Raw genomic sequence first — 20,390 nt, 5'->3', positions numbered from 1 at the left:
GTTATTTGTCTTTTTTTCTTTCCTTGTGGTGGTAAACAAAAATAGCAGAACAGCTACAAGGAATCTGAATAAGGGAAGTAAAAAAAAATTCAATAATGTCCACCATTTGATAGTGTTTTGACCCGCAGTGTTAACATATGCAAAAAGTATGTTGATAAGTCGGTAGAAAATGTATCTCCATCAGTTTTAGCTTCATTTATTAGTCATTTAGGTCTTTTCTAAAGCCAAAAAATTCACTAGTTCCAGGTTCTCTGATTCAAATAATGTTCTGCTACTTTTTTTACTCTTCCATTATAGCAAATTGATTATTTTTGGGTTCTGGATTATCGGACAAAACAAGACGTTTGTATGTCTATATGTCAGCTTGGGCTTTAAAAAATTGTTACGGTTATTTTCTATATTTTTTGACACTTGACTGACCAAACGATTAAATCAAGACAATGATCAGCCGATTGATCTAAATGAAAACCGTTTAAACCATAGATAGTAAGGTTTAAACTGAAAGTTTGAATCAACCCAAATCATTGAATGGAAATTAGTTTCATTAAGTGGTTGAAGGAATTGTCAGACATGATAAAGTACCTAAAAGCTGAAGGTGAAGACTTCATGTGCGTATCACAAAAAGAAATTTCAGAAAATCAAAATGAAGAAATCAAGACAATAATTTTATGTTGCTCAATCAGTTTTATTCAGGAGAAGGGGAGAAAATATTATTCAAGGAAGAAACAAAAAAAAAATCAGAAAGCTTCTGTCAGAAGCAGCCCTCGAACATATCAGTTCTCTGAAAGATTCTTCATTTGCATCTAACAGTCACTTCTATTTTACATTAAAACTGATTAGTTGAGATACTAACTTATTCCAAATAAATATATTTTCTTTTTTTAAGTCAATCTTTGTATTAAATCACAGCCAGTCAGTAACCGCCAACCTCCCCAAACTCTGAACAGACATACACACAGTCCCGTGTATGTCGGGCAGCTTTCTCCCACACACCAGGCATAATGAATATACAATATGTTACACAGTTACAGTATATACACCACCTCTTTTACAGTAAAGACAATAAATGCTTTCTCTTTGCTATTCGTTTCAATCACACATTACCTATTTAACAGACTTGGTAAGTGTGGGAAATCATTTTATCCACATTGTTTATTGGTATTTTGCAAGCCCCCTAACAAAAAAATTATTTTTATACAATATTCACCTCTAGGTCTCACTGCTCCCAACAAAAACATATTAAACTTTGTGGCATGTTTCAAAAGGAAGCCAAAAAAGGTGACAGAATGCTACGAAGCAAGGATTTTTTTATTATTATTATTTTTTTTAAATAAAGAATGACAGCAAACCCAGCTCTTTATTACAAAGTGCTGTGGTTAAGGGTAGACGCAGGGAAGTTTACTTTCCCAGTAAATCAAACACCAAGTATATATGGTCTCCACATTAGATTTTGATTACATTTTGCTTTTCAGTAATAGGCTTAAAATACCATGACAGTATTTGCACTAATACTTTCTGTTTTGTTGCGTTTGATATATCAAATGTGCAATTTAGTGTCCTCTAATTCTAACTAATCACAACAGAGAGGATGTTAAAAGTCAAATGCATCCAAATAAGAGGGTAAAAATTACCTCCAAAAGAAGTTGTGGAGTTTGGTTGCATATTAAAATCATGGAAATACTCTTACAAAATAGAGCACTCTGTTGTGATTTGATCTGAAATTGAAAAATGAGCCTTTATAGTGAAACTCTTGTTTATTGGTTATAAAGGGAAAGAGCTCAACATGACAACAAAATTCTTCCTCCAATCTACATATATGAATATGACCATCTCTCAGGGCTGGACCTGTTAAGTCTTCAGTTTAAGAGAAAATGGAATCTGACCTCATTTCATCTTTCTTGTGCCCAAAAGAGAGTGTTGTTAGCCAGAACAGGAGTTATAAAATATGAACATTTTGACTAGTTTTGGAAAATAATTTCTCAAATTCTGATTGGTCCCACAGTTCAGGGAATAACAACCAACTTCTTGTAGTGAGTAATCTTGTTATTTTCACCTTCTCATATTTACACATACAACTTCCTTCTCAATCCTCAAGAGTGCAACACTGCACTGCACGCACACACCAACACGCTTTCAATTAAATTAATTTCTTCAATAGGAAACCTCAGCTCAAAACAGCGGCTTCATAGGATTCCCCTGTTTCCTCCACAGACATTATAAAGCCAGCTAAGAGGCTCTATGGTAGAAACATCCCCCGTCCAAAGAGCCTTAGAGGACAGAGTGAATTGTGAAGCTCTGTACATTTTTAGTGCAATCATTCTTATATAAATCTGATAGAACTCTACAAAAGAAGTACAACAGATGCAAGTTGGACTGAAGGGGAAACGGTTTGGAATACACACTCACACAATCCAGTTGTAAAGTAGGTGCAGTAATTCATCTTTGATATGTGGAACTACAAGAAAACGTAACAGATAAAGGAGAGGCTATTACTAATAGTGTCTTAAACTTAAAGACCCCATGAAATAGAAGTGAGTCTCTCCAGTTTGTGATGAGGCCAGAAAAATGCCCCCCGATTATATAATATCCAAAAAGAAGCTATAAGTGCAGATAAAAATAATTGAATACCATACTTGGTTACTCTATCTCAAGCGACTGCACCTTAGTGTGTCAAGCAAAGATAACTTGCAGAGAGCATGAAGGTGGAAGCAGCCTATAGCATCGCTACCCAAATTCCTATTTGTTATCCTCTGAAAAGATGCCCCCCCCCCCATTTCAGCAACCAACAGAGATAATAATGCCTTTAACTTTGACTTAAACTTTTCTTCACAGGGTCTTTAAATTGCATCTATGCCCTCAATGACTTAAAAACCATCGCAGTGGTGGTGGATTCTCTCAGATGAAAACGATGTCGGACAACATCACAGCGCAAACATTTCACAAATATTAACATTTACACGTACAAACATGTGACTTATTTTTCAGTGTTTGGAGGAAAAACACAATGTGGAGAGAAGGTCGTTTTAGGAACAGTACCAATCTGCGACACCTGCCTTCGTCTTCCTGAACCGGATCATGTAACTGGCGAGGAGCTGGACTTTGAAACAGAACAGCGCCTACACTTTAAAAGCTATTATGTGCACCATCTTCTCTATTTGACTTAACGTACGTCTCCCTCCATCTCTTCTCCTCTTGCACCCTCTCACCACCATCTGACCTCCTCACATTTTGTCATTCCACAAACACCCCGGTAAATATTCAGGTTATTACATTCAAAAAGGTGATGCTCTCTTTTGGCATTTGTACAGTGAATTGTGTAAAACTGAGATTTGCACTAAAATTAAGCTGCAAACCAACAGGCTGCAAACTAGTTTTGACAGCTCTTTGAGCACTGTGTCAGCGAGGGGACAGAATATATATGCGGCCCCTTTATTGCACTTATGTGTTAGATGGGGGACGAGACGAAGGATGGGGATTAAACATTTTGGAAGGGAGAATAATCAGATTGCGTTAAGGAATGCTGATTATCTCTTCTCTGGAAATAGCTTCATAGGAGGGACGAAAAACAAAACAAAAAGATAAAAACAAACTAATAGAAAATACTCTTTAATCATGCACACCTTAGTGCCAACAATGTGAACGGAAAGGGGGGCAAATTAATGTAATGGCTCATGACATGTTTTTGCAGGGTGAGGTTTTTGTGAATATGATAAATAAGTAAACTGTGGTGTTCAATATTCCCCAGACTTCAAGACATGTCCAATACTTCCCACACACACACACTCAGACACACACACTCAGACACACAGCATCCGTTACACTCACACCACCAGGATCTTGACTTCATCCTGTTCATCGGGCCGGTAGAAGAATGGGATGCAGGGGTTCTCCCCGAGGAAGGGGGGCAGTCTCATGCCTCCCTGGGGGTTCTGGATCTCGTGGAGCAGCTGCATGATCTGCTGTGCCGTGCCGTCCTCTTTGGGCCCCGGGGGCGCAGAGTCAGTCTGGACCGACCCGCTAGAGAGAGACTGAGACAAGGGGGCTTCAGGGCCTGTGGTGGGCTCCGACAGAGGAATGACTTCCATGGCCTCTGCTGCAGAGAAGGAGGGAGAGAAGCATTAAGTTATTCTGAATATTTAAAATACGTTTTAGAGACTATGGGAAACAGTATTTTTATGGTAATACAAAGAACAGTACAATATTGACATGGCGTGCAATCATCCCGCTGCTGACTTTTGTCAAAGGCCATGTCCACACGTACAGGGGGATTTTCTTAACCGTATCTTTGCTTGTGTGGTTTGGCCTTTTGTCCACAGACAAACATCACAACCAGATACTAAAACCGGAGCGTTTTGAAAACTCCGGCCAAAGTTCACTGGGAAATTGGAGGTTTTGGGAAACACTGGCATCATCACCTCAATTAAATTTGCACGTGGCAATTATTGTTTACATCTAGTGAGCATTCGTGACACATTATCACCACCTACAGGCCCGGCATGATTACTACAGTGTGTTTTGCGTTGTCATATGTACAGAGAGATATTCTAAAACACTGTCATGCGTATGGGAATTTTTCTGCAAACGCTGGGGGAAAAATGCATCTAGAAAAAAACATTTGTGTACTTGTCGACATGGCCTTAATAACACATTGGGATTAAACTGTTTTCATGAGTGACAGTGTATTCTACCCAGTCTGTTGACATCTATATAAATGCACTAACTAAAGACTGAAGATGCCGACACTACACTATGCCACTATATGAGTCTACCTCGAGTATTTTAACTGGAAGGGCAGCTTAAGATCACATTCAGTACCAGTGGCTGTGCCTACCTGCTCCAGTGACAGCATTAAACTCCATGTGCGTGTGTGCTTGGTGCTCTGGGTGAGTGTGATCCTCCCCGACAGGAAGTAGGTCTGGGTTGGCTGTGGCTGCGCCGGCTACAGCTGCGGCGTAGCGGCTGTACCAGTCGTTCCGCTCAGCCACCAGCCTCATCACCAGATCTTGTAACTCCGCCAGCTTCGCCTGATGGTCAGAGGAGATACAAAACGAAACGGCACACAGAATTAGAGATGCTATTCGGGAGGAGCCTATGAAAGTGTAGTGACTTGTATTGACATGACAATATGAATCAGTGTTTGATTGTTGTTAACCGCATAGGAGCAACAGAAATCTAATTTTGTAGTTTTAGAGTAAAACATGTTTTGCTTGTGGAAACAGGGGTCCTAAAACTATCAAGATAATGTCACATTTTGTTATCTTTTGAGAGTAAACTGAATGACTGAAATTACGAAGCCACAGAGAGTTTCAAGTGCTGACTGTCTGTTTTGACAAAGTGAGATCAAAAGGAAATTTGGGTTGCCATCAAAGAAGATGTTCTGAGATGAACAATGAACATGCGTCTTCCATCATGATCAGTTTTCTATTAAAGGTCTAAATACTGAGAAAAAAATGGCCTCAAAATAATCTCATGCAAATACATTGGACTGCATTGATAGTTATTCTCAATAAAAAAGGTTTCTATACAGTACCTTCATCTCCTCCTTGTCCTGGGCCAGCATGCTGATGTACTGCTCCTTCTCCTGGTGTTTCTGCTTCATGATGGCCCGCTGACTCTGGTACAGGGCAATGTACTCCCCTGGAAAGACAAACGGGGAATATAGGAAGAGAAATTAGTACAGTGATGACATTTTTTTTGTGTTATTAAGATATTACACTGAAACAAAACTCAACTGTAAAGAAAATGATATTCGCAACAAAAATATTCTAGTTCTCACCTATGGTGTCGGTCTCTCCAGACAGCTGGATGCAGCGGTGCTCCAGCTCCTCCACCCTCTCCTTCAGGTCGGCTTTCTCCTGCATGAGGGAGGTGAACCGATGCTGAAGCTTCTCCATGGCAGCCTGCAGGGCCTGATGAACTTCCACAGGAACTCCTCCTTTAGAAACAAAAGGATAGCAATGGTTTTCATAATGCATTCCCATAAACTTTTTATCCACATGATCAGAAATGTATAGAAAATGATCAGGCTTAATCTGTATATACACAAGAACTTAGTCACACACTTATTTTTGTGCATGCCTTTTCATTGTAAAAATAAAATAAAAATGATTGAAAACATATGAACCAACTGGTCTTCCTTACCTGACTGCTCGTGGCTGTGTTCACAGTGACTGTGTTGTTCGTGTGTGTGATCATGGTCATGTTCATGTTGATGGTCATGTTCATGGTGGTGGTCATGGTCATGGTGGTCGTCATGGTCATGGTCATGAACAGGTGATTGGCTGTGGTGTTGATGCTCCATGGTGAGGGCCATGGCGGCTTGGTGCCGGGCTGCCATGTGAAGCCGATGCTCTTCCTCAAGTCGCCCCCTGGCCTCGTCCCTCTCTGCCTCCAGCTGAGACAAAGCTCCTCGGATGAACTCCTCCTGCGAAAGTCCAGATGATAGATAGTGAGGTTGGGAGTGGAGGAATGGGGTCAAATTAGAGCAATAATTTGTATGTAGTTGTCAATTCATGTCACATTATTGGAGGTTGCGATGTCATTTCTGTATTTGAAATGGTTAACATTGAGTCACACTTCAAATAAAATCATTCACACTGGCATGACACTGGATGCTGGACAAATCCTTAAAGCATATAAGCACAAGCTGTTTTTGGGGAAGAACATTCATCTCCTCACCATCTCCTTCTGGCTCTCAAAGTCTTCTGGGATGACTATGGCAGAGGACTTAGTTGGGCTCTCTTGCAGGCACTGGCTTTCCACTCCATCGCCTAAGTGACATAATGATGAATTAAAACTATTGACAGATTTTTTATTCAATTAATGAGTGGTGTGTAACACTCATTCCCCACAGGTGTTGCATGTGTCAAACTAACTACTGCTGCTTTACTTTCCTTGCCTGTAGGTGGGACAGCTAAACCTGGAATAGGTTGTGCTGCAGTTCTGCTATTAGAAGAGGTCAGATGCTTTTCATCAATTACCATGTGTCTTCATTTCTAGTGAACACTAGTTTTCAGTTTCTTTCTTAATAAAAAAAATTAGGATGAAGTAGCCATTAAGCTATAACATGTGGCTAATAACTTGATTCCCTTTGAAGAGAACTTGAGTTATTTTCTTTTGCACTGGATATAATAATGAGGAGGTTCCACCAATAAATAGAATATGAAGAGGCTTTTGAAATACCAGTAAAAAATTAAAAACAAAGAAGGGAAAAGTCTTCATGACTTGCCTGTTGAAATAAAGGTGAAAGGAAAAAATAAATAAAAATAATACTAGCAATAGACAAATCTTACCTTGGTCTCTGGATGACGAGCCAAGAGCTGAGCTGTTCAGCAGCTCATTCACCTCAGACTTCAGCTGCTCGTTGTCTCTGACTAACATCTCCAAATGCTCCTATAGGGGGAGACAGAGAGACATTGAATGAGTGGAAATGATGGAGAAATAGTTCCGCGTGATTGAGAGAAACCAAGAAAGGACACTAAAACAATATTCTGGATAATGAACTGACCCCATATTTTTAAAAGCTGTCCCAACTTATTCTTCTTGCTGATGAATAATCGAAGAGCACATGGCTTACTGCACCCCATTTAAATATCAAACCGACTGGAGTGCAAGTTTTTCATACATCATCAACGGTCCCCTGAACATGTCCTTATTCCTGACATACACACCTGCGCTTGTTTGAGCTGATTGTGGCTGATCTCCAGCTGGACGCGGCCCTGGCTCTCATCGTGCTGCAGCCGGTCCATGAGCTGGACCTGCTGCAGATACTGCTGGTGGCGCTGTTCCCTCTCTGACACCAGGGCCTGGTAGCCCGCACTGTACTGCTGCAGGTGGGCCACTACCTGATCCCTCTGCTCCAGCACACCCACAGTCTCCTGAGATTTCACTTCCAACTGGAGACAAGTGGACAAAGAGGTATATGAATCCCAAGAGGAAGCAACATGTGGCTGTCCATAAGCATATCTCCAATAGTGTTTGTCACAGGGTGGGGGTGGGGGTGGGTGTGGGGGTGTGTGTGTGTGTGATTGTACCTGTTCCTTGAAGTTGTGCAGTTCCTCTTGCAGTTCCCCCATTCTGCGAGCTAGCTCCTTCTTCACATATTGCTCGGACTGGATGGCAGTGGTCAGCTCCATGTTCTCATTAGTCTAGACAAGTGAAAATGTGAAAAAGAAACAAGATAAATTCAGACACAACAGAAAGAAGAAAATATCTATGGATATGATCCCTGCAAAATGATAGAGACTTAGGACAGATATCAAGGAAATACCACCATGTATATATAAATTACAAATCTTTCAAAATGTGTAATTTAAAATAAAAAAGGCAGTTCGACATTAGATTTCAGCCCTCACCAGTTTGACAAACCCATTCTGTAGCTCAGCCAGCTGGTCCTTCAGTGTACGGTTCTGGGTGAGAGCGCGGCTGATAGTGGCCTTGTCTGACTGAACATCCTCCAACATGCGCCGGCGGTCTTCTGCCTCGTCCACTCTGCTCTCCACCTGGCGCTCCAGCTCTCCCAGACGCGTCTCCTGCTCCGCACACAGGCGGCTCAGCTGCTCGTTATCTCGCAGCTGGAGGAAATATTACAGAGGATGATTATACAAACTTCCAACATTAAGAGGTGGTCAGTGAATGTGGAGAATACTTGCTGTCATTTTTATTTTTGTCAAAATCTGTAAATATCTCCTCGTGATCTGCTAACTATCCATACTGTCTGTGAGCTTAACAAAAATCTAGTGTTAGTACGCGGCCTAGGCTCTGTAAACAGGCATGTTGCTAGCTACGGTGGGCCCCATTTGTTTACATACCAGTGTACAGAGCCTAAGCTGTGTATTGAGATCAGATCTTGTTCGTGTGCAGACACACAGTACGGACAGGAAGCGGATCATTAGGAGATATTCACTGATTTTAACAAAAAGTGATTTTGTCAACAAGTGTTCTCCAGAATTGAGTACTAATGATCTTTGAAACATTAGGGTTGAAGCAGATCTATTTGAGTGCAGGACATTTTAAATGTAATGTCCTGCAACCTGTTCATGCATGCATGTGTAAATGTAATACAAACCTGTGACTGATAAGTTGCAGTAAGAGCCTCTTTCTCCTGTGTTAAAGTGTTGAGTGCTTCCTGCAGGGCTACCTCACTCTCTGAAGGGCCTGAGGACAGAGGCTCTGCAACAGCCTGAGCCTGTCTCTCCTGGGACAATAACACTGGAGGAAAAGAAGAAGAAGCATGGTCGTTATTCATTTGAATCATTTTGCTACAGAGAAATACACCAGACTGTGGCAGCTGTGGTTCTAGTGGGATCCCAATATTTAGAATACATAATACCATTTGCATAACTTTAAAAATGTGTTAAACTATGTGATTACCTAACACTAGAAGTAAAATCTAAGATTTTAATTAATGCTATTATGTATGGAAGACTGAAGCAAACAGTCTCTTTGAAAAACATTATGGCTGCACATAAATTAGTGTGGTCCAGTCTCCTTTCCCTCTGAAGTTATCTTTCATTGATCACCTTAATCATGTGTGCATTGCTAGAACATAAGAGTAACTTCGGTAATCCTACTATGGTCAGGCAAGCGGACAGCTCATTTACCAACTTGAACTTTTTACCTGCTGCATTTTTCAGCTCTGTGATGCTATCCTCCAGTTTGTGGACCTGATTGATGTTTCTATCCCTCTCTTCTGCAACCAAAGCCACCTGCACAGACACACACATTGACAGAGCTCAATTGGTCGTTTATTTGACACCAAAAAGAAAAAAACAAAATCACACACAACCTACCACTCTATTCAAAGATTATCATGTACTGTGTGGTTTACCTGTGTTAGCAACTGTTCCGTTTTGTCCTTCCATACACGTCCCTCCTCCTGGATCTGCTCTGCGTAGCAATCCCTCTCTGTTTTCAGCTGAGAAATCGACTCCATCAGCTACAAGGTGAACAAATAAAATAAGGGGAAAATGTTGTCAACAAAAGAAAACTTTCTGGTTAGAAGAGCGAAAAAAATAGCCTGACTTTAGACATAATGGGTCATGTTTTCAACCTTCATGTATCAAATCATTCAAAATGGAAAGAAGATAAAAAAAAGTAAATGAATATCCACACAGACAGGTACTAGAATGATTCACAGAGCAATAACTGTAAAAAGAAAGTCCTTGTACACAGACCTGGTGATTGTGTGCCTCTTGGTGCTGTTTCTCTTCCAGCAGTAACTGGACCTGTTGGTTGGCACTGTTCGGATCTGACTGACACTGGAGAGAAACCAAAAGGACAAACCCTGAAGTGAAATGCAGGTTATCCATGAAAGAAAGAAAGATCTTCTATGGCGGCATTGTTGGAAAACAAACATTAAAAGGCCCTAGATTGAAACTAATTCAAAACATTGGATTTTGGCTGTACAGTTGATCCACCATGTCTAATTATTGGTCAAAGAAAGATGAGTTTAAATGTGCGTTCACAGTCAAACGTTGTTCCCGTGTCTTAACACACCTGTTGCAACATGAGGTCAGCTATCTCAAGCCTCTTTTGAAGATCTTCCACCTCCAGCCTCATTGCTCCGTTCTCGTGTGTGCTCAGCTTTATCTGCTCCGACATCTCTGAGCTCTGCTGCTTCGTTTCCTCACCCACATTGCTGCAAAACACAACACATACCCACAGATTGTTCATCATTTATTTTATATTAGAAACTCCCAGATTCTTACTTGGGAGACATGACATCTGTTGCATGACATACAATCTGTTGGACAAACCTTAAAGGTTCAGTAAGCGGAATGGTCAGTTTAGCTAACTTCCTGTCAGTGACAGCAGTTAGCATTCCCCTCCCTCGTCACCACATTAATGCACTGCGGTCTTAACCCATTGATGACGGCTGCTGCGCGATGCCACATTGGCTCTCCTGCCTGATGCTGCGTCGCGCAGCATTATTACTTTATCTAATTTTCATGGCATTCCCAGCATAGAATGCACTGTCATTGGTTCAAATACACATGAGGTGGGTTTTGTTGATTTTTTTAAGACCACGTGACCACCCAAAAGTTGTGTGGTTTGCCGAAAATCATGTAAATCAAAAAAATTCGAAATAAAAAAATAAAACAAAATAATAAAAAAAATACGCCAGCTATGTCGGCGACAGAACAGTTAGTGGCGTTTGGTGCGCAGAATCAAGGTCTACTATAGACTACTGACGAAAATCACAAAACACATTGCATCTATTTATTAACAATATTTAAAAATGTTCTAATTCATCTAATTTTTACGATTTTTAGAAATATTTGTTGGTTTGTAAGCGCTAAGGGAGCATGTTTAAATAAAACCTGTGAATCTTAACTTTTAAATGTATTTTATTTCATGTTTCTATGTGCTACACAGGCTTAGATATTAAGGTTTTGGTAGACTTGACAATTCGTACTATTTTTTCAGAAAACCCTCAGGCATTAAGGACATGCATCCTAGATTGCCATAGTCATCAATGGGTTAAAGCAGCGAGTTATCTAGCATCATCTCGGATCCATAAGTGTGATAAAACATGATAAAAACCATCAAAACAGACATTGGGAAGGATTTTTACCTGCTCCGCCATTGTAGGCGCATACACATTCACCGGTCTGTCGCTTTGCACGTGCACCGGCAGAGAGACAGGTGCGAGTTTGTAGCGTACTCTCTTCTAATTGGTTATCAGTAGTGATTGGTTATTAGTGGGATCCCCGAAAAGTTTATTTGCGATTTAACACTTATATTAACATAAATAAATCACTTACTTCACCTTTAATGTCAAATCAATAATTATCAAATCTTCTGCCGTGGAAATGTTATGAAATGCATCTTATGGTGTATGCAACGGTAAAGGGACTTACTTTAGTCTAAACACCTCCAGTCTCAGGCCGTCTCTCTCCTTTTCAAGTTCTTTGTTGTGCTGGAGACAAAAAGCATAAACAAACCATTTAGAGCAACTGAAATGAAGACTAAGTGTTTTTTGTTTGAGGCTGCCGATCTGTATTAAATGGGAGTGACTGCCTACTATAATGTCTGTTACCTTCTCAAACTGTTTCTGCTGCGTTGAGACAGAGGAGAGAGTTCTCTCCAGCTCCGACACTCTCTGCTTTGTTGCCTGCAGACGATTATTCAACTCATCTGCCTCAGCTACACGCACACATACACAAACAGAGAGAGAGACACACTAACTTTGAACTAACTTCTGTAAGGGTAAGGTCTTGCCAAGATGAAAGATTTTCACTCAAGTGCATGGTACAGTTTGATTCTTAAACACAGACACACCTGTTCTCTGCCGTGCAGCCTGCTGTGTGTACTGTAGTGCTGTTTGTAGCTCTGATTTCTCTGATACCAGTATACCAATGGTCTGGATGTGAACCTTGAGAGAGGACAGACAAATTCAATTCAACTAACAACATTAACAAAATATAATTCTTTACAGAGATATTACAGTGAGACAACACAATTCATTCCCGTCAGGCTGAGCAATCAGGGAATGGAGTTGGAACTGGGAGGGTGTGTTCTCGGATCACCTTTCTATTAATTTTATTCCAAGGTCACAACATACTCTCTGAGATTACACATTGATACATTTCATAGCAATTCAATAAGGCATTTTTTTTTTCACTATAAGTTCTAAAAACGTGTCGTAAGATAAATGTATTTATTCGAGGAAGAGAAGTTACCTGTAATTGTTCCCGCATGGCTCCCTGCTCTTTCGAAAACCTCTGTTCAAAATCTTTTCGCTCCTGAAGGAGGAGGAAGACCAAAGTTCATAAATGAAGACAGGGATGAACAGACAGTCCAACAGACAGAGAAAAAAAACAGTGTTTACCTTTTGCAGCTGATCTGAGAGACCCTGAGATTGTTGTACCTGCCAGAGGAAACGGATATATCATTACATTAGGGAAATATCAACATTTATTTTATCATATCCAGCAGTGTTACACATGCTAGCCAAAACCTTAACCAAACTACTGTAAAAAAAAAAATCAGCATGCTTATTTGATAATGACAGCGCAAACGATTGAAATAATACACCTGTTAAATGTTTGTGTTTATTTAAAGCTTTGAGGTTATTGCTGTTAGTGTGCTTAACTTGCATTATAACACTTTTCAATTAGCACTAACCAATGTGTGCACCCAAATTGTTCTTTCTGCAGTGGGTAGACTTTTTTAAGAAATGTATTTTAGTCAACCTAAGTGAAAGATAAATAAATAACATGGAAACCATGCATGACTGCTTCCAGTGTGTGGTTACCCAAGATGACATGCAAAATGCATGCTACATGCACTGATGTGGTATTTGTGGGAATGGCTAGATGAAAGGGGGTTACTCCAATCACGCAAATGTGCGCACGCACACACACAAACACGCACGTACACAGCTTCTTACCAACTGTTCTAGCTTGGTATTGAGCTGAGAGTTTGTTAGGTTGCTGGACTCCAGGGCGGCTGCCAGCTCCTGGTTGTGACTCTATCACGTGCACACATACATCCGGGAAAGAAAAAAAGAAAAAGTGCGGTGAGAAAAGTCAAACAAAGAACACATGGGAGGAGGAGAACAATTTAAATGTGAATTATTAACATGGAGGCAAACAATTGCACCCTCACAAGTGTTGCAAAAATAACATTATAATGCTTTCATAGCAAAGCTTTCATGTTATGATACATTTCAGTTTAAGGCTCACTTGGGGCAGTACATGTGATGTACTTAATGTGGTTACTTAAATTACACTAAGGTAAAGGACACCCTCACACAAAGACTCACAGTGAGTTTTGGCTAGATTACACTGCCAGCGTTGTACGCATGACAGCATTACCATTTCAGACAGCTAGCTACAAAGAAACACTTTCCTATACCAAATAATGGCTGTCAGAGAAAATACAATCTCTGGACACAGTATGTTGTGACTGAGTTTCATTGTATTTGTGGATGGTGTGTGATAACATGATTCCATGCTTAGAATCAGTCCTGGTAATCTACACAAGGCATCATATTACATGGATGCTACTTTAGTGTGTTAGGAGAAAAATAGAACATATACTGTGTTTAAAGCAAAGAGTTTTATTCAATAACAAAAGCCTGCTCCGGAGGTTCAATTCTGGCTGCTTACGCAAGTCAGTCAGTCAGAAGTGATGTAGCTTGTAGAAAATATCACATACTTAAAGCACATTTACGCCACAGGAGGCAGACATTTAAATCACATATATTTGGTTTTGCAACAGTTGAAGTCCACAGGTGGCTGAATACAATTTGGCCTACAAAAGCCTGTAGACAAAAAGTCTACAGGCTGACTGGATGAATCAGCAGGGGGCTGTCTGGGCAGACCGTGTTGGGTCTGACAAATTTCAAAAACAAGTTTTCGAAATCAGAGAAAATATAAGATTTCCATCTTACCTCCAGTTCTTTCTCGCTGACGGGAAGTGCACTGTCCCCATTCACATAAGCAGTAGATGACTGAAATTACAAAAAAGAAAGTACATAAATGCAATTCCAACTCAGTAAATTCATTATGTGTTTTAAGTCAAGTTTATATGCAGATCCTATGGGCAGCCACAGCAACATTTTAATTTGTAACAATATTTCTACAGACATGAGAAAATATTAATGTGCATGAATGAAAAGTGACCTGTCTTTTTAATACTATAAAGTCTCCGTATACGTAGATATTCGTTTATCTTGACAATCGTTCGGATTTGGTTGCGTTCATAGTGGGGGTCTGTTGCTGATGTGAGCTATTAGATTAACAAGATAATTGTCTACTCATCTTATTAATCATTTAAGTATATCTCAGATCCTTAGAAAAGCAATCTGTGTTTTGCTTCACCTCTGCAAAACTAAACCAAGTTCAGGTTGAATATATCAAGCTGGTTTGGTGCACCAGTTGATACTGTCAATGTGCTTGAGGCCATTTGGAACAACTGACAAATTTGGAATGTAATTCTTCAATTGCATTCCTGCCAGGAATAGATGCACACACCCTGGTTTAAAGTGCACATCAGTGTTGGTGTGTTATTGTTAAAAGCCTTACACTGTATAGCAAAAAGATGTGTGAGTGATTGTGAGTTTGTAATTGTACCTCAGAGACCAGACCATTCAGCTGCTGTGAGAGCTGTCGCAGGCTCTCTGTGGAAGACAGTTGTCTGCAGGATAACATAGAAATATTTAAATCACAAACATTAACCACATAATTTACAATGTTGCATTAATCAGGGGCTAAAGTAGCAGGCCAACGGGGACCACAGAAGAATTTTTTTATGCGTTTTAAGTCGGAGTTGTCAGTCCGATATCCGATATGTAGATTGCAGCCATATCGGACCCGCTACCGATATTAGATAGGCCCCATCCCTACTCCTTATGATCTGCTACCACACACCGTAGTTGTGCGTGCGCTGAAAAAAGATCCAGCGTTAATACACAGCCCAGGCTCTGTTAAAGGGCATGTTGCTAGCTACGGTTGGCCTCTTTGTTTACATACCAGTTGGACCAGCCTGGACTATGTATTAACATACATACATAAAGGTAATGAATCAAGAGGAGATATTCACTGATTTTGACAAATAGTGAAGTTTTCTCCAGAATTGCTGACTGCTTTAACAGCAAAAATCCTGTCTTGCTATAATAGTACACAATAGTTCTGTGTGTGTGTGTATGTGTTTCCAGGCAGAGAGGATAACCCACCTATTTTCTTCTGTTAAACTCTCATTGCCGTTGGTATCCGGATAGTCCTGCAAAGAGAGAGAGAGAGCGTAGGATCAAAAGAGGAAGAGTGTGAGACAGACGGAAGGAACAGAACAGTACAGTGACAACGTTGAAAAAAATGGGGTGATGACAATGCACATTTTGCACATCACAAACAAACAAAGCAGCAGACTGGCTGTTTTCATCACACACACACACACACACACACACACACACACACACACACACACACACACACACACACACACACACACACACACACACACACACACACACACACACACACACACACACACACACACACACACACATATTGATAAATATGCAATAACTGGCAAAACGCTTAACTTTGACCGACATGAAAGGTGTAAGAATGGCAGACACAAGATAAGATTTGTGAGACAGCGAACAACATGGCAGATAGAGAGAGACACACCTGCAGGTCAGTGTTGTGACCGACAGACTCAGGATTAGTAGCAGTGTTAGCACTAGCGAGGTTAGACACAGGTGAGCTGTGACCGGGCTCGCCCTTTGCCTCCTCCAGCAGTGGGGGACCTGAAGAGCCCATGGCTTCCACGTCAGCAAAGCTCTGAGGTGACACACACACACACACACACACACACACACACAAAATGCACACACTGTTTTAATGCAAAAAAGGAGAAGGTATGATGAAAGAGTTGAAGTGCATGGAATAACTTGATTATTTTACCGACTTGGATTAAGGCTATAGTTCATTTAACTAAATTGTGTCACTTATATGTTCAGATAAATTCATGACACAGTCCAAGAGGACATACGACTATAATTAGTCTGGTATCTATTTTTGTGGTAAAAAGCTTACAGAGCATCTTAATTAAAGCGCTGTCACTTATGATGGTGGTGGCTGTGATGAGAAAGCTGTTTGGCCACTGCCCCATCTTTTCCCCACCAGAGCCAGAGGGCACTCTTTGAAACATTTGCAGAATGAAAGCACTGGAGGAACTCAGACTGCCAACACTTGTTTGAATTACTAACACATAATAACCCTACTGTGTTATTTGAGTTACATTTACTCTTACTTTGAAGTTAAGCGAGACATTTTTAATATAGCAATATAACTCTAAGTGCATGCAAATAAGACACTTAAAACAAACAAACAAACTAATTTAGCAATGAGAACATAGTTGAAACACACATACATTTCTTGTTTTCCCAGATGCATGCCTGCATAATTCACCCAGTATCAGTCAGATATCGCAGCCATGCAACTAAGACTTATTCCACTCCCGTTGCCATACCCTAACCAGACACACTGCATTTTTACATAAAATGGAGAGCTCTAAAAGATCACTAACAACACTAGGATCAACATTTAACACACTCTCTCAACATGGATTTAAAAAAGCACAGCACCAAATGCAAGAACTTGCACTATAGTTTGTCCCATTCTGGTCTATGTGACATAAAATAATATGTTCACCTGACATATGAATATCAAATACCACATGAAGAGCAGCTATTTACAGCACAGGGATGCAGAGGCAGAAAAAAAAGCAGCAGGGCATAAACAAAGAGTGAAAAAGGAAAGAGCGACGGAGGCTCACCTGGCTGTTGCCATAAGGAGGCAGGGCTACTCCATTGCTTTGACTAAGTGCTTTGAGAATATTGTCAAACTACAGGAAAGAACAAACAAGGGTGGAGAATGAAAGAGATGTGAAAGGGGAGAGGAGGATTTAGAAAGTGATAGGGGAGTATTAATCGAGAAGAAGCTAGAATAAGATGTCTAAGAAGTAGTAGTACTTGAAGAAGTGACTAAAGTACGTAATAAGGAGAAACTGAAGATATGGCGCCCCATTTCTATCCTTTTAAACTACTTATAATCAGAATAACGACTATACAAATGAATATGACTAATATTAACAACTCTTGAATCAGAATGGACAGTGCAAAGGTTATTCCAAAGGTTGCTGTTTGGGTAAGAAGCAGGCAGAGATTGGAACCCATAACAAGACTCATCATCACGTATGGCCATAAAGTGTCTCTTCCACTCTGACCCCTAAAACTCCATTTGATTATTGCCAATCTTCTAATTAATAACAGAACAAACGACTAGACTCAGTAACCAGCTGTCGAGGTGATGAGCCTAGATTCCAATCAGGCTTAGAAAACCACTCACAGACTGTGGAAAACTGACCTGAAAGTCAGCGCCTGTGTGCGAAAGCTGTGTGTTGGAGTCACATGCTCAACTGTGTGTCGTCATTGGCTTATAAAATCAATTTGCTTATAAAAAGCTTTAAAACAAACCACAGACATGGGTTGATTTGTAAAATGTTATGGCAGTGATGAGCAGTAATGAAGAGTGAGTGCAAACTAATGACACACAATCAATGCACAACATAACAACTTGTGTTACAGCTTATACAACAATCTAGTTCATGTAGTTTTCTTTGGACACAGGGAACTCTCAGTTATATCTAACAACTATACTTCCTCATTTGGCTGCATTACAACCCTGGCCACTACAATGTTGTCCAGTGTCAGTATCTTTCCTAGATAAACATTTGTTTCACCCTGTCACCTGTACGGCAGATAGGGGTCAATGCTACTTTTGTGTTGTTGGCACCTTGTGCGTTCGATTGCAAAGAAGGAAACCATTTGCCAGCTTGATGCCATATAACTTAAAAATCGGCAAAATCATTCATGGTCAATGACAAAGCAGGCCAATACAAATAATTCCCCACACGAAAACAAACAATAACGGACTTAATCTACAAGCATGTGTACCTCTTTTTTCAGCTATATACTGCTCTACCAGTCCAGATATTTTGCATGAAACCAACATTAAAGTGAGTTTAAAAGCTTTCTAGTATTGTAAAAATGGTTTATACTTTATATACAAACACGGGGAAAAAACATGTTCATAAAATGTATATTTAAAAAGGACAAACAGACTGCAAAGCACAAAGAGAGTTTGTTTGTTTGACGAACACGGGAATGATGGCAAATAAATCGAATGACTGAGAAGGACTTACATTGTCGGGAGAGTTTCTGTCTGATGAAGGTGCATCGTGTTGGTTCAGTCCCTTCACCTTCCTCTTCTTCTTGGCCCCTGCGCCACCTCCACCACATTTATCTCCTCCCACACTAGCAGGGGAGCTCTTCTGCTGAAACTCCTTCAGCTAAGCAGCCCGCAAGAAAATTAAACAACAAATATACATGTGAGAAGTGCAGCAGGCAATTCTTAATTGCCAGATTTTTTTTTACAAAATTACACTTTATTTGCAAGCTCACAAAGTAAGAGGATGTGAATTTTGGTCTGAGATTGAGCACGGATGAACTCCATTCTCTTGACAATAAACCAGCCTCTCAAGGTTTGTGTTTCAAATGTAGACTGGAATGCAGTGCATTGTCGCTGCCAACAAGTTATTGACTGCCCATTTGACTTGCTTGTTCGACGGCTTACTGTTCCAAAGCAAACAAGATGAAGCTGATAACTTGTGATCACCTACTACCATGATCATCTATCTACGTGTAGGCTGTCTACGTGAACCCTGCCTGCGTGTTTAGGCATGTGGCCTCTGACAGCTGTCGTAGAGGGACCAGAGGGAATCACAGGGGAAATACCGGTGCTGCGATTTTTAAATTACTAGGGTTGAATAGCAGCCAAATGCTGTCGGTACGACCATTCTATCACGTATATTGTGGGGCAGCAAGAAATGCTGACGAGTCAATCCCCGAAGCTAACATTTCACAGCTGATAAGGCCATCTCTACGACTAGCCTAACAACACGCATAGATAGCTAAAGCCCACAGCGGGACAGGGAAGAGGGGTGTCAGCTGTCAAAACAGTCCCAGTCATCCCATCCGGCTAACTGTGCTACAATGTTAGCTCACTGATTGCTTTAAAATTCTGCAGTCAAGTCCGAAAGCTGCACGACTGCTGTGTGGCATTCATAACAGTCTCGTATAAGCCAACTATTCATTAGTTAGCTAGCTCGCTAAAGTGAACTTGCCTTAGTTTAGCTAGCATGTCAAGGTTTGCTATAACCACATTTAACGTTAACTGAAGACATATAAAACCGCAAGGCAGCGAGAGTAAATTCAGTTAATGAATGACTAAATAAACGGCGTGAGACGGTATAAATGGCTCTAAGAACTTAAAACAGGCTAATCAATCTGGAAAAGTTGATGCTATCAATCGAGGCCCCAGAACAAGCAGCGGTCTCTCCTGCGCGTTGAAGCCCCGAGAGGAGCGAGAGAGGTGGGACGAGCGACAGCGCAGAGGTCGGACTACGTGTAATGACAACACCCCTGCTCCGTGAAGACATTTATAACAACACGAGGAAAGAAAAACACCGGCAACACAAACCCGCTGAAGACAGACAGAACCAGTGCTTTTCCAAGATATTACGCCGGGTCATTGGGAAAATACTTTACCTTTTTCTTAGCTGCAGCGAGTTTAATTTGCCTGCTCTGGTCGGCCATACTGCTGCTGCTGTGGTCAACGGGCCGAACCACGTCATCAGTTTGGTGCCTGTTGGTGTCTCTACCGGTAGGGGGTGCAGGCATGTGCAGGGTGCAGGGCGGTGACTGTGATCCTCTGGTAAAAAAGAAAAAGAAGAAGCTATTGACTGTTTTATGCCAATTTTCAAAACTGCTGTTGGTTCATTTATGAACAGAATACAATTTCTGGGGCAAATATGTA

General features: G+C 40.7%; 1 protein-coding gene across 3 annotated transcripts; it reads right to left on the bottom strand.

The window, feature by feature from the left end:
* Positions 1-670: 670 nt before the first annotated feature.
* golga2 (golgin A2) lies at positions 671-20,198 on the bottom strand. Of its 3 annotated transcripts, none has more exons than XM_080046978.1 (27): positions 20,123-20,198; positions 18,718-18,864; positions 16,140-16,292; positions 15,683-15,729; positions 15,081-15,144; positions 14,399-14,458; positions 13,394-13,474; positions 12,833-12,871; positions 12,684-12,746; positions 12,283-12,376; positions 12,041-12,147; positions 11,862-11,920; positions 10,498-10,639; positions 10,176-10,259; positions 9,830-9,937; positions 9,620-9,707; positions 9,068-9,210; positions 8,355-8,573; positions 8,034-8,147; positions 7,671-7,895; positions 7,293-7,392; positions 6,679-6,770; positions 6,142-6,424; positions 5,777-5,935; positions 5,531-5,637; positions 4,832-5,024; positions 671-4,093 (listed from the first exon to the last, which is right to left on the bottom strand). In XM_080046978.1, exons 1-27 carry the CDS (start codon positions 20,168-20,170, stop codon positions 3,822-3,824), a joined length of 3,291 nt encoding a protein of 1,096 aa, XP_079903104.1. In that variant the 5' UTR covers positions 20,171-20,198; the 3' UTR covers positions 671-3,821. The 3 variants fall into 3 exon arrangements, with proteins under 3 accessions (XP_079903104.1, XP_079903105.1, XP_079903106.1); XM_080046979.1 differs by having other exon boundaries at positions 671-4,090; XM_080046980.1 differs by lacking the exon at positions 16,140-16,292.
* Positions 20,199-20,390: the final 192 nt, after the last annotated feature.

This window comes from Ammodytes marinus, assembly GCF_949987685.1.
Source record: "Ammodytes marinus genome assembly, chromosome: 18".
Classification (NCBI taxonomy): Eukaryota; Metazoa; Chordata; class Actinopteri; order Uranoscopiformes; family Ammodytidae; genus Ammodytes; species Ammodytes marinus.
Note: the sequence above shows the minus strand (reverse complement) of the source record. Positions and strands in the feature narration are given on the sequence as shown.

Coding starts and splice junctions, on each gene's coding strand:
- golga2 (XM_080046978.1), bottom strand. CDS start 20,170: ATGGCCGACCAGAGCAGGCAAATTAAACTCGCTGCAGCTAAGAAAAAG. Junction 16,293..18,717: donor ACAGAAACTCTCCCGACAAT/GTAAGTCCTTCT, acceptor GTGTCACCTCAG/AGCTTTGCTGACGTGGAAGC. Junction 5,936..6,141: donor ACACAGCCACGAGCAGTCAG/GTAAGGAAGACC, acceptor TTGTTTCTAAAG/GAGGAGTTCCTGTGGAAGTT.